Here is a 16,150-nt window from a genome sequence, read left to right on the forward strand (position 1 = left end):
GGGCCAGATTGGTTAACGGATTGGTTATAGACTGATAATGGACTATAGTACAAAAGTGCTACAGTGTAATATTAATGTGATCAATGGATCATTTATCATGTCCCACAATGGCACCAGTAAGTCCTGTAAAAAAAAGTGTAAAAATATACAATACAGACAAAAAGTTTGGACACACCTTCTCATTTAAAGATTTTTCTGTATTTCATTGTACATTCACACTGAAGGCATCAAAACTATGAATTAACACATGTGGAATTATATACTTAACAAAAAAGTGTGAAACAACTGAAAATATGTCTTATAGTCTAGTTTCTTCAAAGTAGCCACCTTTTGCTTTGATGACTGCTTTGCACACTCTTGGCATTCTCGTAATGAGCTTCAAGAGGTAATCACCGGAAATGGTCTTCCAACAATCTTGAAGGAGTTCCCAGAGATGCTTAGCACTTGTTGGCCCTTTTGCCTTCACTGTGCGGTCCAGCTCACCCCAAACCATCTCGATTGGGTTCAGGTCTGGTGACTGTGGAGGCCAGGTCATCTGGCGTAGCACCTCATCACTCTCCTTCTTGGTCAAATAGCCCTTACACAGCCTGGAGGTGTGTTTGGGGTCATTGTCCTGTTGAAAAATAAATGATGGTCCAACTAAACGTAATCCGGATGGAATAGCATGCCGCTGCAAGATGCTGTGGTAGCCATGCTAGTTCAGTATGCCTTCAATTTTGAATTTTGAATAAATCCCCAACAGTGTCACCAGCAAAGCACCCCCACACCATCACACCTCCTCCTCCATGCTTCACGGTGGGAACCAGGCATGTAGAGTCCATCCGTTCACCTTTTCTGTGTCGCACAAAGACACAGTGGTTGGAACCAAAGATCTCAAATTTGGACTCATCAGACCAAAGCACAGATTTCCACTGGTCTAATGTCCATTCCTTGTGTTCTTTAGCCCAAACAAGTCTCTTCTGCTTGTTGCCTGTCCTTAGCAGTGGTTTCCTAGCAACTATCTTACCATGAAGGCCTGCTGCACAAAGTCTCCTCTTAACAGTTGTTGAAGAGATGTGTCTGCTGCTAGAACTCTGTGTGGCATTGACCTGGTCTCTAATCTGAGTTGCTGTTAACCTGCGATTTCTGAGGCTGGTGACTCGGATAAACTTATCCTCAGAAGCAGAGGTGACTCTTGGTCTTCCTTTCCTGGGGCGGTCCTCATGTGAGCCAGTTTCTTTGTAGCGCTTGATGGTTTTTTGCAACTGCACTTGGGGACACTTTCAAAGTTTTCCCAATTTTTCAGACTGACTGACCTTCATTTCTTAAAGTAATGATGGCCACTCGTTTTTCTTTACTTAGCTGCCTTTTTCTTGCCATAATACAAATTCTAACAGTCTATTCAGTAGGACTATCAGCTGTGTATCCACCAGACTTCTGCACAACACAACTGATGGTCCCAACCCCATTTATAAGGCAAGAAATCCCACTTATTAAACCTGACAGGGCACACCTGTGAAGTGAAAACCATTTCCAGTGACTACCTCTTGAAGCTCATCAAGAGAATGCCAAGAGTGTGCAAAGCAGTCATCAAAGCAAAAGGTGGCTACTTTGAAGAACCTAGAATATAAGACATATTTTCAGTTGTTTCTCACTTTTTTGTTAAGTATATAATTCCACATGTGTTAATTCATAGTTTTGATGCCTTCAGTGTGAATGTACAATTTTCATAGTCATGAAAATACAGAAAAATCTTTAAATGAGAAGGTGTGTCCAAACTTTTGGTGTGTACTGTATATACAGTTATATGAAAAAGTTTGGGCACCCCTATTAATCTTAAGCTTGATGTTTTATAAAAATTGGTGTTTTTGCAACAGCTATTTCAGTTTGATATATGTAATAACTGTTGGACACAGTAATGTTTCTGCCTTGAAATGAGGTTTATTGTACTAACAGAAAATGTGCAATCTGCATTCAAACAAAATTTGACAGGTGCATAAGTATGGGCACCCTTATCATTTTCTTGTTTTAAATACTCCTGCCTACTTTTTACTGACTTACTAAAGCACTTTTTTTGGTTTTGTAACCTCATTGAGCTTTGAACTTCATAGCCAGGTGTATGCAATCATGAGAAAAGCTACTTAAAGTGGCCACTTTCAAGTTGTTCTCCTGTTTGAATCTCCTCTGAAGAGTGGCATCATGGGCTCCTCAAAACAACTGTCAAATGATCTGAAAACAAAGATTCTTCAACATAGTTGTTCAGGTGAAGGATACAAAAAGCTGTCTCAGAGATTTAACCTGTCAGTTTCCACTGTGAGGAACATAGTAAGGAAATGGAAGAAAACAGGGACAGTTCTTGTTAAGGCCAGAAGTGGCAGGCCAAGAAAAACATCAGAAAGGCAGAGAAGAAGAATGGTGAGATCAGTCAAGGACAATCCTCAGACCACCTCCAGAGAGCTGCAGAATCAACTTGCTGCAGATGGTGTCACTGTGCATCGGTCAACTATACAACGCACTTTGCACAAGGAGAAGCTGTATGGGAGAGTGATGCGAAAGAAGCCGTTTCTGCAAGCACGCCACAAACAGAGTCTGCTGAGGTATGCAAAAGCACATTTGGAGAAGCCAATTTCTTTTTGGAAGAAGGTCTTCTGTGGACTGATGAAACCAAGATTGAGTTGTTTGGTCATACAAAAAGGCGTTATGCATGGCGGCAAAAAAACACAGCATTCCAAAAAAAACACTTGCTACCCACAGTAAAATTTGGTGGAGGTTCCATCATGCTTTGGGGCTGTGTGGCCAATGCCGGCACCGGGAATCTTATTAAAGTTGAGGGATGCATGGATTCCACTCAGTATCAGCAGATTCTTGACAATAATGTTCAAGAAATAGTGACAAAGTTGAAGTTACGCAGGGGATGGATCTTTCAGCAAGACAATGATCCAAAACACCGCTCCAAATCTACTCAGGCATTCATGCAGAGGAACAATTACAATGTTCTGGAATGGCCATCCCAGTCCCCAGACCTGAATATCATTGAACATCTGTGGGATCATTTGAAGAGGGCTGTCCATGCTCGGCGACCATCAAACTTAACTGAACTGGAATTGTTTTGTAAAGAGGAATGGTCAAAAATTACCTTCTTCCAGGATCCAGGAAATTATTAAAAGCTACAGGAAGCGACTAGAGGCTGTTATTTTTCCAAAAGGAGGATCTACTAAATATTAATGTCACTTTTCTGGTGAGGTGCCCATACTTATGCACTTGTCAAATTTTGTTTGAATGCAGATTGCACATTTTCTGTTAGTACAATAAACCTCATTTCAAGGCAGAAACATTACTGTGTCCAACAGTTATTACATATATAAAACTGAAATAGCTGTTGCAAAAACACCAATTTTTATAAAACATCAAGCTTAAGATTAATAGGGGTGCCCAAACTTTTTCATATAACTGTATATATATATAAATTGGTTATCAGTGTTATTTTATTGACACACAAAATACTGTTACCATGTCAATCATACTGCACAGTGAACTCCATAAAATGATAGCATTAAAAAAAATTCAGATTTATTATTCTTTGTTCATTCCTACTACCAAAAAAAAAAAAAATTGATAAAAAAAGTCTTATGTATTTAAAAATGGTACCAGTAAAAACTACAAGTCGTCTTGAAAAAAACAAGCCATCATACAACTTCATCTACTTATTTTAAGTATTTTTTTTTATCAAAGTGGTAAAACATAAATTAATCTTTATAAATATAGTATTGTTGTGATAGTATTGTCCCATATAATAAACATATCATAACAATTATACCAAACAGTGAAAGGTGTTTAAGAGAAATAAAACTAATTCAGAATTATATTTTTGTGTTAATTTTGCTTCCCAAAAAAATGTAATAAAGTTGCATATATCACTATATAGTAACAATAAAAAATAATAAAACATAAATAACACAGCAGAAATTTGGTAACGCCATAATAATAATGACCCACAGAATAAAGTCAACTCTTTATTTGTGCAGCACAGTAAATACTAAATAGCATAAAATTTAAAGCTCAGCAAAAATTGTGATGGGATTGTTGTTTTGCTTATATTCCTTCCCATATAGAGTTAAGAAAAGTTTGTTAATAATTTATATGTACCCAAAATAATGAAAAAAACAAGAACAATCATTTGTATGACTAAGTCACCAAAAGAATTATAAAGTCATGGCTCCTGGAATACAACAATAAGAAAATGATCTTAAAAAATGGTCTGGCGTTAACGCCAAAACTGGCTGTGATGCCAAGGGGGTTAAAGAAGTGTAAGAATGGAATAAAGAGTAGCGCACAATATATTGTAATATTTTACTGGTGTAAAATAATAGTGAATATGCTACAGAAGGTAACTTACCAAGGTAACTGAAAATTCACCTAAAGTTTAAAATTCTGTATCATGTAGTTTTAGCAATATAATTGAAAAATGAATATTATGTTATAGTATATACTGATGGAAAAAAATAATATATATATATACTGTATATACTTATATATATTATGCGTGTGTGCAATTATTTAGGATCAACGTTAAGTAACTAAATTAAATGTAATACATTATTTTTTTTCCAGTCTGTATCACGGTTTAGTTCAAAGCTGAAAATTCTTGAACATCGCCAGCAGAGAATTGCTGAGGTCAAAGCTAAATATGAATGGCTTATGAAGGAATTGGAAATCACCAAGCAATACTTGATGCTGGATCCAAATAAATGGCTCAGTGAATGTAAGTGATATTTGATATGCCAAAATCTTTTTATGTAGAAATAATAACCAAAGCACTGTATATAAACGGGGGGCACTTTATTAGCTACATTATCTGTTAGCTAGCTAGTTGAGTTGTAGTGAATGATGTTTGGATGTGATAAATGTTTTAATTGCACACATTAGGCCTCAGGCCTGTTGTCATTTCACAGCCTGTATTGTATTTTAACCATGGGCCTCCTTTCAGATCTTTCAAGTGTTTTGACAAAAATTACTTGCTTTCCATTACTGGTTCCCTAAAATGACATCATGAGTACAACAGTTGTATGGTAGAACACTTGAGATTCTCTACATTTGTGTAGAATACTTTGAAGAATTTAAGGTATTTCAATGGAAACGGAGGCCTAATTAATTTCAAGAAAGCTACGATAAATCGCTCACTGCGTGCCTTAATTTTCATCAAGTTGGAGTATCGCATGCAGCATTGTACATTCTGATGTATATATGGATATAGATGGATACTTGAGTGCAGTCTTTTTAGACAGATTGGTAATTATGGTTTTAGAAAATAACTACATTCAGGTACAGTACTATGCAAACATTTTTGGCAGGTGTGGAAAAATGCTGCCAATTAAGGATGATTTACGCTAAGTTTCCATGATGAGTTGTATTTTTTATTTTTAGTTTTCAACGCTGTTTATTTTTGCTATGCAAAAAACACTGTCTTACAGTCCCAGCAAAGTGGAAGGAATTCATAGAAATCTCATGCACAGTGTACTTTTTTTATGCGGCATAAACCGACTAGTGGTGTGTTTTTGACATCAGCAACATATGCTGATTTTTGTGCTGTTTTCCCCATAGAATTACATGAGAAGCAGAAAATCGGCAAGAAAAAACGCATATGCAATTTTACACTTCAGAAACGCACTAGGAATGCATATAGTCTATATATGACTGTATCAATAAAGGTTTTTTTTTTTTAAGCCAAATATCAATAAGTATGAAAAACAAAACAGCTTTATTTAAAACATAACAAACCGAAAGGAAACAAAAAATAAAAATGGGTGTAAAAAAATTCACTAGAAGACGTAATTTAAAAAAACACCATTAACTTAATTTACCTAGTAGGGTCAAAAAAGCTGCAACATCAAAAATTCATTGTGAGAATGTAGCCTTAAAAAGATAGATGTATTAATAGTTTATTTCTATCAATTAAATGCAAAGTGAATGAACAAAAGAGAAATGTAAATCAAATAAATATTTTTTGTGACCGCCCTTTACCTTGAAAACAGCATCAATTCTTATAGGTAAGCTTGCACAAAGTCAGTGATTACCAAATAGGTTATAATGATCATCATTTTCATGTGTAGATTGCAGCACAGTCATTAACTGAAACAGAAACAGCTGTGTGGTAGTCTTAAAACTGTGTGAGGAATAGTGAAACTCTGCTAAAAAGATGAGGTAGTAGAAGATAATTTCATGTCACAGATGATACACCATGGTAAGACTGAGAACCACAACAAGATCCATGTTAGTTATACTACATCAGTCAAAGTATCTCCCAGGCAAAGATTTCAAAACAGACTAGGGTTTTAAGATGTGCTGTTCAAGCTCTTTGGAAGAAGCATCAAGAAATGGACAATGTTCAGGACCATAAAAAGCAATGGTTGGCCAATGAAACTTGGTGAAGAAGATGAAAGACAACTGCTTATTTCCCTTCCAAATCGGAATATGTCCAGCAGTGCCATCAGCTCAGAATTGGTATCAACCAGCTATAGCCATTTACTGTTTGGAGAAGTCTGGACAGAAATGGTAGGCATTTGATTGGTCAGATTTATTCTAAAGCATCAGCTCACCCCAAAGATTTTCAATGGCATTTAGGCCATTTTAAAACAGTTCATTTTTTCTTTTTCAACCATTCCTGTGTACTTTTGGATGCGTGCTTCGGGTCATTGCTGGAGGACCCATGATCTTCAACTCAAACCAAGTTTTCTTAAACTGGGTTGGACATTTCGCTCTAAAATCTCTTGATAATTCTCTGATTTCATGATTCCTGTGATACAGTACGGTCAAGGCCTCCAGTACCAGATGCTGAAAAGCAACCGCACAATATTATGGATCCTCAACAATGCTTAACTGTTGGTAAGGTGTTCTTTTCCTTATAAGCTTCATTGCGCCGTCTGTAAATAAACTGTTGCTTTGCATTGCCAGAAAGCTCTATTTTTCTTTCATCTGTCCACAGAACATTTTCCCAAAAGGATTGTGATTTGTCAAGGTACTCTTTATGCAAAGATCAGTAGTTCCTTTTTATATCTTTTCTTCAGCAATGGTTTCTTCCTTGGCCTTCGCCCATAAAGTTCTGCTTCGTCTAGTGTGCAGCGTATGGTACTTGTTGAAACCATGACCCGAAACTCTTTCAGGTTGGCCTTCAGGTCTTTGGATGTTTGATGTGGTGTTTTTTCCACCATTCGCACCATCCTTCGAAGACATTTTTTGCCAATTTTCCTCTTTCCCCCATGCCCAGGGAAGTTCTTGATGGTTCCATGCTTGGCAAACTTCTAAATAACATTGTACACTGTTGAAATTGGGATACCAAGGTCTTTGGAGATGGCCTTATACTCTTTGGAAGTGTTGTGTTTGCTATCAATAGCAGTTCTGATGTCATCAGACAGCTCCTTTGTCTTCACCATTGTGACAAAGGAACAGGGCCTACCATGTGGCTTTTAAAACACTTAAGTCATCATTCATTCGCTAATTCATGTCACATGGGCACTGACAATTAATAACAGGTGAATCTCTTTGGTGATTTCCCACTGGTGAGTCAAAATGTGTTTCCATACTAAATTAATATGAAGGGTGCCAATACCAGTGACACAGCAAGCTTTAGGTTTTTCTATTTTTTCCTCCCATTGGTTTTTGTTTTAAATTATTGTTTATCATTTGTTCTTTTGTATTTAACACAAGTGCTCTACACAAAAAAACTGTTTCACTTGATTCATTTTTTTCAGGAGATATTCCACATTATGTACTTAAACTTCATGGGAGCCAATAATGATGAGCAGGACTGTATGTGTTCATTAATGATGCTTTGTGTATAGGTACACTCCTGGTAAAGCAGGGAATTTGCTTTGTTGCCTTTTACATTACGCTCTGTGGTACTAAATTTTAAATAGAAGTTTATATAGATATAGTTATTAATAGCTTTAATCCACTATGTGTTTCAGTTGAATTGGAGCAAACCTATGAGGTGGACTCCCTGGAATATTTGGAAGCACTGGAATGTGTGACTGAACGTCTAGAGAACCGGGTCAACTTCTGCAAGGCTCACCTTATGATGATTACCTGCTTTGATATTACATCAAGACGTCGGTAAACATGGAGGGTTAAGATAATGCCTGTGACTGTGAAAAAAAACGTACAGTCCCCCAGTAGTTAATTTCTCTTTCTGATGAACACCCAAAAACTTTGGATTGAAGACGAGCAGTGGACAATGTATTGTCGGAACGTGACAGAGAATGTGAAAAGATGGGCAGAGAAGACGTCAACTGAATAAACACATTTGCAAATTACGTTTTAAAATATAAAAAAGACAAAGGTCAGCAGCAAACTGAAGAGAGCACTTTGAAAAACTTTAATGGTTAATTTTTGTATATAGAGACTGGTAGCAGAATTAAACTTTTTCCTCCTTTATGAGGATCGAGGGACAAAAAAAGAGGGACTAAAATGCTTCAAAAGTACTCTACGACAGAGGAGACTCTGCCGTGAGACAGAATAAGTGCCTTTAAACCTTTTAATATCAAGATGTATGTTAATACTTTATTGTGTACAGATGGTGCTAGTCATGAAAAAGAAAAAAAATGAAAAAACACTTTTTTTAAATGTATTTGCAGTTTGTTTTCCCATTGTGTATTATCTTAACTCTGACTTGCTGTTTTAAGTACTTGTGTTTGTTGCAATGTTTTCTGATCAGTACAGCTTATGACTATGTGTGATCTGTCTGGTATCAATGTGTGGACTCTTTGAGGATTCACATGGTCAGTACCTGGTAAAAGTTTTTTTGTTGTAACAGTTACTGAAGATAAACAGCTTGTGTATGCATGTTTAGGTATACAGTATTAAATGTACAATGGGCACAGCTCCATACAGTATTAAAAGAAACATTTCCTAGTCTAATTTGTCATGACTTATACTCAGTGTCTGGAAAACTGCAGATATGGTAGAATACAAGTCAAAATAATGGCGTCCACTTTAAAATATTAAATTTAATTTGGTTGTGTGACATGTATCACTCCAGCACCCCAAAAATAAAAAGTCAATAAATTGCATGGAGTCTATAAAAAAAAAAAATTATCCACAAAAAAACAAGGCCTTTGTCAATAAAAATAAATAAGTTATAACGTTGGGAATGTGGCAATACATTTTTTTCTTCCTTAAAGAGGTTGTCTACCACATAGTATACTGCCCCCATCGATTTAAACCTGGTAAACAAGTGTTTTTGTAAATACAGTGCATTGTGAAAGTATTTGGCTCCCTTGAACTTTTCTACCTTTTGCCACATTTCTGGCTTCAAACATAAAGATAAAAAATTCAAATTTTGGGGGGAAGAAACAACAACAAGTGGGACACAGTCGTGAAGTGGAATGAAATTTATTGGATATTTTAAACTTTTTTTAAAAAAAAAATGAAAAGTGGGGCGTGTAATATTATTCGGCCCCTTTACTTTCAGTGCAGAAAACTCACTCTAGAAGTTCAGTGAGGATCTCTGAATGATCCAATGTTGTCCTAAATGGTCCAAATTAAATAAAAAAGCGGTCTATAGGGTGCTAAACAAATGAAGACTAAAGGTGAAAAATTGAGGGCTAAAAAAAAAATGTAATGAGCCCTTTCCACAAAGCGTTTCGATAGTAAACTATTTTCCTCAGGTGGTTACCACCTGAGGAAGATAGTTCACTATCGAAACGCGTTGTGGAAAGGGCACATAAAATTTATTTTTAAGCTCTAAATAATTTTTCACCTCTAGTGTTCATTCGTTTAGCACCCTATAGACCGCTTTTTTATTTAATTTGGTCCATTTTCAATCCCCCTTTGGGGGTTAGCGGCAGGAGCAACTTCTAGTTAATCATTCTTAATTCCCCCCACTATAAAATTCCCCTTTGGCTGCTCAACTCAGGACCTGCGGTTGGGGGCTGCACTCTCCTAACTTTGAGGACCTGTGGTGATGCACATCTGATCCTGAGTCACGTGATCTGTGAGCGGACACGTGGCCTGCAATTTTGGAACCTGGAAGCGGTGAGCACGAGCGGCGGTCTGCAGCACACGGTACGTGGTGTGCCAAGCTACCTGTACCTTGCGGTGAGACGTGCCTGCTCCTTCCATTCTTACACTAACACCAGAGTTGTGCAGGGGTGCACAACTCCAACAGGTGAGTGGCCTTTTGGCTGTTTCCGTCACATCTACCTATCAGGTCCTTCACATAGCGCGCGTTTTCTCCCTTTCTCTTCCAATGTTGTCCTAAATGACTGGTAATGATAAATAGAATCCACCTGTGTGTAATCAAGTCTCCGCATAAATGCACCTGCTCTGTGATAGTCTCAGGGTTCTGTTTCAAGTGCAGAGAGCATCATGAAGACCAAGGAACACACCAGGCCGGTCCGAGATACTGTTGTGGTGATGTTTAAAGCTGGATTTGGATACAAAAAGATTTCCCAAGTTTTAAACATCTCAAGGAGCACTGTGCAAGCGTTCATATTGAAATGGAAGGAGTATCAGACCACTGCAAATCTACCAAGACCCGGCCGTCCCTCTAAACTTTCATCTCGAACAAGGAGAACACTGATCAGAGATGCAGCCACAAGGCCCATGATCACTCTGGATGAACTGCAAAGATCTACAGCTGAGGTGGGAGAGTCTGTCCATAGGACAACAATCAGTCGTACACTGCACAAATCTGGCCTTTATGGAAGAGTGGCAAGAAAGCCATTTATCAAAGATATCCATAAAAAGTCTCATTTGAAGTTTGCCACAAGCCACCTGGGAGACACACCAACCATGTGGAATAAGGTGCTCTGGTCAGATGAAACCGAAATCAAACTTTTTAGCCACAATGCAAAACGATATGTTTGGCGTAAAAGCAACACAGCTCATCACCCCCAAAACACCATCCTCACTGTCAAACATGGTTGTGGCAGCATCATGGTTTGGGCCTCCTTTTCTTCAACAGGGACAGGGAAGATGGTTAAAATTGATGGGAAGTTGGACGGAGCCAAATACAGGACCATTCTGGAAGAAAACCTGTTGGAGTCTGCAAAAGACCTGAGACCGGAGGTTTATCTTCCAAAAAGACAATGATCCCAAACATAAAGCAAAATCTACAATGGAATGGTTCAAAAATAAACGTATCCAGGTGTTAGAATGGCCAAGTCAAAGTCCAGACCTGAATCCAATCGAGAATCTGTGGAAAGAGCTGAAAACTGCTATTCACAAACGCCCTCCATCCAACCTCAATGAGCTCGAGCTGTTTTGCAAGGAAGAATGGGCAAGTATTTCAGCCTCTCGATGTGCAAAACTGATAAGAGACATACCCCAAGCAACTTGCAGCTGTAATCGCAGCAAAAGGTGGCGCTATAAAGTATTAACTCAAGGGGGCCGAATAATATTGCACGCCCCACTTTTCATTTTTTTTCATTTTTTTTTTAAAGTTTAAAATATCCAAGAAATTTCGTTCCACTTCACGATTGTGTCCCACTTGTTGTTGATTCTTCCCAAAAAAATTAGAATTTTATATCTTTATGTTTGAAGCCAGAAATGTGGCAAAAGGTAGAAAAGTTCAAGGGGGCCAAATACTTTCACAATACACTGTACATGCTGCTTCCAATTGTGCATGTGAACGGTGCTATTGTTGACCACTCATAGGCATCACGTGACCCCGGCTGCAGGCTCTTCTGACATCCGCTGATGTCACGTCAAGTTCTGGATTCATGCAGGCGTGACCCAGTGGCAGGCAACCCCCTGATTGATGGGCTGTGGGCGGGGTTTCACCGCTTGCGGCCAATGAAAGCAGAAGGAAAGTGCGTGGTGGATGCTGGGCTGTGACCTGCGGTGAAACCACACCCACAGCCCATCAATCAGGGGTGTGCCTGCCACTGGTTCGCACATGCATGAATCCGGAACTTGACTTGACATCAGCGGATGTCAGAGGAGCCTGCAGCCGGGGGTCACTTGATGCCTGTGAGCAATCAACCATAGCACCGCTCACAGGCACAATTGGAAGCGGTATGCATTTACAAAAACACCTCTCTATCAGATTTAAATCGATGGGGGCTGTATACTATGTAGTGGACAACCTCTTTAACGCATGTTTTTATTGAGCAGAAGTGCGTAAATTTAAAAAAAAAAAAAAAAAATTAATATTTTTTTCCACATCCATACTGACTCAAAAAAATATACAGTGGTGTGAAAAAGTGCTTGCCCCCTTCCTGATTTCTTATTCTTTTGCATGTTTGTCACATTTAAATGTTTCAGATCAGAAAACAAATTTCAATATTAGACAAATATAACACAAGTAAGCACAAAATGCAGTTTTTAAATGAAGGTCTTTATTATTAAGGGAAAAAAAAAATTCAGACCTACAGAGCCCTGTGTAAAAAAGTGATTGCCTCCCCCACACACACTTAAAACATAAATTAACTGTGGTTTATCACATCTTTGAGAAGCTGAGTTCAATTTCCCTAGCCACACACAGGCCTGATTACTGCCACACCTGTTCTCAAATCAAGAAATCACTTAAATAGGACATGCCTGACAAAGTGAAGTAGCCCAAAAGATCCTCAATAGTTAGACATCATGCTGCGATCCAAAGAAATTCAGGAACAAATGAGAAACAAAGTAATTAGGATCTATCAGTCTGGAAAAGGTTCTAAATCCATTTCTAAAACTTTGGGACTCCAGCAAACCACAGTGAGAGCCATTATCCACAAATGGCGAAAACATGTGACGCGCCCCCTGGGCCATGTTCAAGGGATACCCGGAGCCGGATCTGTATGGGGGTAGTAGTCCTTGTGGCGGTGACCCGGTCCGTGCCCAGGGTGTCAAACTAAGTGGCAGTCTATGACAATAGATGTTAACTTGGATGTCGACTACGCCACCCGTTGAGTGCGGCTTTGAAGCCGCCGCTGCAGAGCAGTCCGCTGAGGCCGGTGGTATATGTGCAGCAGTGATGGTATAACCCCCAACAGGAGGGGTATGGCCTCAGGGCAGCAGGTGTGGATGATGGGGGTTGTGATGATGCAGGAAGGAGAGGCAGAGTCAGGAGATGCAGTTTCAGGGTTTTTACTCACTGATGTTGCTTTAGTCACTCTGGCCTTGAGTGACCACCCGAGCCGTGCTGCGTCCACCAGGTCCTGGACTCGGCTAACCCCCAGGCAGTCCGGAGCATGGTCCTGAGCTTCCCTGTCTCTCTCTCTTCCTCCTGGCCGTTCCCACCAGGGATCCACCTTTGGCCGGCTCCCTCGGGTCTCTTGGTGGTCAAACCTCCTCTGGGTTCCCTGACCCTATGCTTGGTGTGCCTTTCTGGTGGATTTGGTGAGGGTCGTGGCAAATCTTGACCACGACCTCCGGTTCCTGGCTGAGGATTAGTGGCCTCCACCAGTTCGGGTTCCGGTACCCGTGTCCGCCAACCCTTCACCCTTTCTGGTCTATTTCTGGGTTCTTGGGGTTCCCTCTGTCTTTCTCTCTGGGTCCTTCTTACTCCTCTCTCTCTGCAGGCCTTGCTCTGGAGCTGGGCCCAGCCGGAGCCACAGCTCCCTGTCAGCCCTCCTGGCTGAGCTCCTCTGCTCTGCTTCTCCTCAGGCTCTCTGACCCTGATCTAAGATGGTGCTCACCTTATATACTCCCTCTATGTGTGAGCCCAGGTGACCAGCACCCAATGAGCTCCTAGCTTTACCCAGACTACTCCCCCTATCTGCCCCTACACTACTGGGATGTTCCACCCCCCTCCCACTCCAGCCAGGGACAGACGCTGTCGTACCTGCACATTTATCTGGTGGGAGTACCGTAGTTCTGTCCCCCGGAAATGGGATGTATGTAGTGCATGCAGCCTACTAAGCTCAGTTCCACACTCCATCCTTACCCGGGAGTGGAATACCACACCTCTGGCTTGAGGTGTAATACCCCTGTAGCAGCCGAATCCTCAGGGTGCTACACATGGACCAGTGGTGAACTTTCTAAGGAGTGGCCAGCCAACCAAAATTACCCCTAGAGCGCAGCGACAACTCATCCAAGAGGTCACAAAAGACCTCACAATAACATCCAAACAACTGCAGGCCTCACTTGCCTTAGTTAAGGTCAGTGTTCATGACTCTACCATATGAAAGAGTGTGAGGAGCTGCCCATTTACTAAAGACATTTTCAGCACGGAGCACCCATTTTCCTCGATCTTATTGTTGGGTTTTGTTAGAAATTTGCTTGCTGTGTTTTAATAGTGATTTGTTTGCTCATCAGTTCAACCTCAGGTATCAATGCGCCCATTCAGTGACCTTATCTCAGGAGCCTTAAACTATTGTTCTCTGAGTGGAGCCATCACCACAGGGGGTCTCACCTGCACTTACCAGTGATGAGGGTCTGAAAGATTTTTCATTCTTACAGTTAAAAGAAAATGTCTAAGGGGGAGGGGGTTGATCCCAGGGAGGGAGAAAAGAGCACCCACATGTTTAGTCAAGGAGTTGTGTTGAAGGACATCGAAGGAAGAGGATTGAGTTGTGGACCTGGAAGGATGGATAAACCTGCTACCGTTGAAGGATCTGTCATTTGGATTTAAACTTTCTTAAAGGATTGTTGCTATTGGATACCTGTGCTTCCATTGTTTTACCTGTCGTCTGGAGGATCAGAGATGTGACTACAGGCTATTCTGGCACAAAGGCAATGGAACTACCGTCCCGAGAAGTGGATCTTGTGGACTGAGACAATTGTATTTTGGACATTTACCTGGAATTGCTGTATTACCATGGATGTGAGGAATAAAATATTGTTGCATCATTAGCCTGCCTAGACGATTATTAAAACCCACAATCTCAGATCTTTACAAAGAGACTGAGCAAAAATGGCAAGCAAGGCAGTGTTCCAAGACGAAAACCACTGCTGATCAAAAAGAACATAAAGGCTCAACTCAGTTTTGTCAGAAAACATCTTGATGATCACCAAGACTTTTGGGAGAATACTCTGGACTGACGAGACAAAAGTGTAGGTCCCATTACATCTGGTGTAGAAGTAACACAGCATTTCAGACAAGGAACATCGTACCAACAGTAAAATATGGTGGTAGTAGTGTGATGGTCTGGGGCTGTTTTGCTGATGCAGAACCTGGAAGACTTGATGTGGTAAATGGAACCATCAATTCTGTTGTCTACCAAAAAATCCTAAAAGAGAATGTCTGTCCATCTGTTTGTGACCTCAAGCTGAGGTACACTTAAGTTATGCAGCAGGACAATGATCCAAAGCATACTAGCAAGTTCACCTCTGAATGGCTTAAGAAAAACAAAATTAAGACTTTGGAGTGGCCTAGTCAAAGTTCTGACCTTAATCCGATTGAGATGCTGTGGCATGACCTTAAAAAGGTGGTTCATGCTCGGAAACCCTCCAATGTGGCAGAATTACAACAATTTTGCAAAGATGACTGGGCCAAAATGTCTCCAGAGCGTTGTAAAAGTCTCATTGCCAGTTATTGCAAAAGCTTGATTGTAGTTGTTGCTACTAAGGGTGACCAAACCAGTTATTAGGTTTAGGGGGCTATCACTTTTTTACACAGGGCCCTGTAGGTTTGGATTTTTTTTCCCTTACTAATAAAGACCTTCATTAAACAACTGCATTTTATGTTTACTTGTGTTATCTTTGTCTAATGTTTAAATTTGTTCTGTGATCTGAAACATTTAAGTGTGACAAACATGTAAAAGAATAAAAAATCAGGAAGGGGGCAAACAGTTTTTCACACCAGTGTATATATATATATTGTATAACGGCAAAGAGCAAAGAAAAATAAACGCAAAGAACAAAATCAAAATTGCTGTTTTTGATGTAATCCCGCACAATAAAGGCTAAAGCTACTGATGTCAATGTACTACATGCACCTATGTGTAATTTAATAATACAAAATGTCCCACAATAAATAAGTCCTTATCTGGTTATATAGATGGTGAAACTGCTGAAACAGATGGAGCAGCAGGTATTATGCTCGGCTTTTTCATTATCTGTATTACTTAGAAGCACAAACTTTGCAGTTACTGGTGGCAGCACATATCTTGTGAGTAGTATATCAGTTTAACAACACACTTCAAGGGGACCTCCATTACTAAATTACTTTTCTTTTAGTCACAGTTCATTTGTACTATAGCCATGCCCCAGCCAGGCAAGACTAGCGGAACTAGCAAACTCCTCTTTT

At 39.8% G+C, this 16,150-nt stretch overlaps 1 protein-coding gene across 4 annotated transcripts in view; it reads left to right on the forward strand.

Annotated features, from left to right (window-relative positions):
• KIF26B (kinesin family member 26B) overlaps positions 1 to 8,236 on the forward strand; it is a 607,348-nt gene extending 599,112 nt beyond the window's left edge. For all 4 annotated transcript variants that reach the window (XM_073672795.1, XM_073672796.1, XM_073672797.1 and 1 more), the window contains 2 exons: positions 4,591 to 4,741; positions 7,944 to 8,236. In XM_073672795.1, coding sequence (XP_073528896.1) covers positions 4,591 to 4,741; positions 7,944 to 8,092 — 300 coding nt within the window. In that variant the 3' untranslated portion in view covers positions 8,093 to 8,236. The remainder of the gene's footprint in view (positions 1 to 4,590; positions 4,742 to 7,943) is intronic.
• Positions 8,237 to 16,150: the final 7,914 nt, after the last annotated feature.

The sequence above is a fragment of the Phyllobates terribilis genome, unplaced genomic scaffold (genome assembly GCF_046119375.1).
Source record: "Phyllobates terribilis strain yellow unplaced genomic scaffold, ASM4611937v1 Scaffold_3__8_contigs__length_932513732, whole genome shotgun sequence".
NCBI lineage: Eukaryota > Metazoa > Chordata > Amphibia > Anura > Dendrobatidae > Phyllobates > Phyllobates terribilis.